Genomic DNA, 1,350 nt, shown 5'->3' on the forward strand with positions numbered 1-1,350 from the left:
GAGGTGGTACCTGAAAAAGAAATTGGGGAGCAGCTGAAGAATGAAGTTGATAATAAGAAGAAAGGCAAGAAGGGATCTGAGAAAGAGAATGAGGAAACTTCAAGAAGGGAGGAACATGAAGAGAGTAAGCACATGCCTGCTACATTTTCCCCAAAAGTTGTATAGAGAAAAAGTGGACAAGCAGTTTGAGATATTTCTAGATATGCTAAGACAGGTTAATGTAAATTTCCCGTTCACAGAAATTCTCTCACAAATGACAGCTTATGCCAAGTTCTTGAAGGAGATCCTTACAAAGAAGATGAAGATAGAAGATACATCAGTGGTCAAGCTCATAGAGCATTGCAGCACAATCTTGCAAAACAAACTCTCACAAAAGTGTGGAGATCCAGGGACTTTTACAATACCTTGCTCGTTAGACACTCGTAATTTTGATAAGTCTTTATGTGATTCGGGTGCCTCAATTAATTTAATGCCTTTGTCTATTTACAGGAAGCTGGAGAATGAGATTGGGGAGATAAGGTCTGTACCAATATCTTTGCAGTTGCCAGACCAAACAACTATCATACCCGAGGTGATAGTGGAAGATGTTTTAGTTCAGGTAGATAAGTTTGTATTTCCTGTAGATTTCATAGTGGTGAAGATGGAAGAGAACAAAAAGGTTCCCCTTATCTTAGGAAGACCATTATTAGCAATGGGTAGAGCAATCTTAGACATACATGATAGAAAACTCATGCTTATAGTGGGTGAGGAGACGGTGACGTTCGAGATGAATGTAGAGACGGGGGTGATAAAGGAGAAGCCAACTGCAAATGTTGAGTGGAAAGTGAAGAGTTTGAAGGAGAAGGCTCCAGTGATTGAAAAGGATAAGTGTGGGGTGTACCCCAAGAAGTTTGAGAATAAGTTGTCTGCATGGATGTGCGCACTAGTTCGGGCGAGAAGAATGGAGCCCGACTTTGATTCAGACCTTGACTAGAGATTCAGAGAAGTTTCTTCTACCTTATGCTCTTTAATTGTGTGTCATGGGGGCATGACACAACTTAAAGTGTGGGGTGGAGGATATTTGTATGTTGTATGTATATTAGTTTTAGTTTGTTTTGCTTTTTAATAGTTTGAAAAAACAATTCGAAAAAAAACATAAAAATTTTAAAGTTTCGATTTTTCCCGATGATGAACATCATTCGACGGGTTTCTTGAGGGATTAAAGTCAAAGTAAAAAGACCAAAAAGATTTTCTTTTGTTAGGTAGTGTATAATTCCCCCTTGATTTTTCTTTATGCGGCGGTTATCTTCCAAGGGTTTTGTTTGAACCGAGTGTAGTCGTGACGCTTAGGCTCTATTTTTTACTCTTGCA

At 38.9% G+C, this 1,350-nt stretch overlaps 1 protein-coding gene across 1 annotated transcript; it reads left to right on the forward strand.

Moving 5' to 3' along the window:
• Positions 1–202: 202 nt before the first annotated feature.
• LOC138892745 (uncharacterized) lies at positions 203–973 on the forward strand. The gene has a single exon (XM_070176481.1). The coding sequence runs from the start codon at positions 203–205 to the stop codon at positions 971–973; it is 771 nt and encodes a 256-aa protein (XP_070032582.1).
• The last annotated feature ends 377 nt before the right edge of the window (positions 974–1,350 follow it).

This window comes from Nicotiana tomentosiformis, chromosome 5 (genome assembly GCF_000390325.3).
Source record: "Nicotiana tomentosiformis chromosome 5, ASM39032v3, whole genome shotgun sequence".
In the NCBI taxonomy this organism is placed as follows: domain Eukaryota; kingdom Viridiplantae; phylum Streptophyta; class Magnoliopsida; order Solanales; family Solanaceae; genus Nicotiana; species Nicotiana tomentosiformis.

Bases quoted from the DNA above. Each gene is read 5' to 3' on its own strand.
- LOC138892745 (XM_070176481.1), top strand. From the start codon at position 203: ATGCTAAGACAGGTTAATGTAAATTTCCCGTTCACAGAAATTCTCTCA.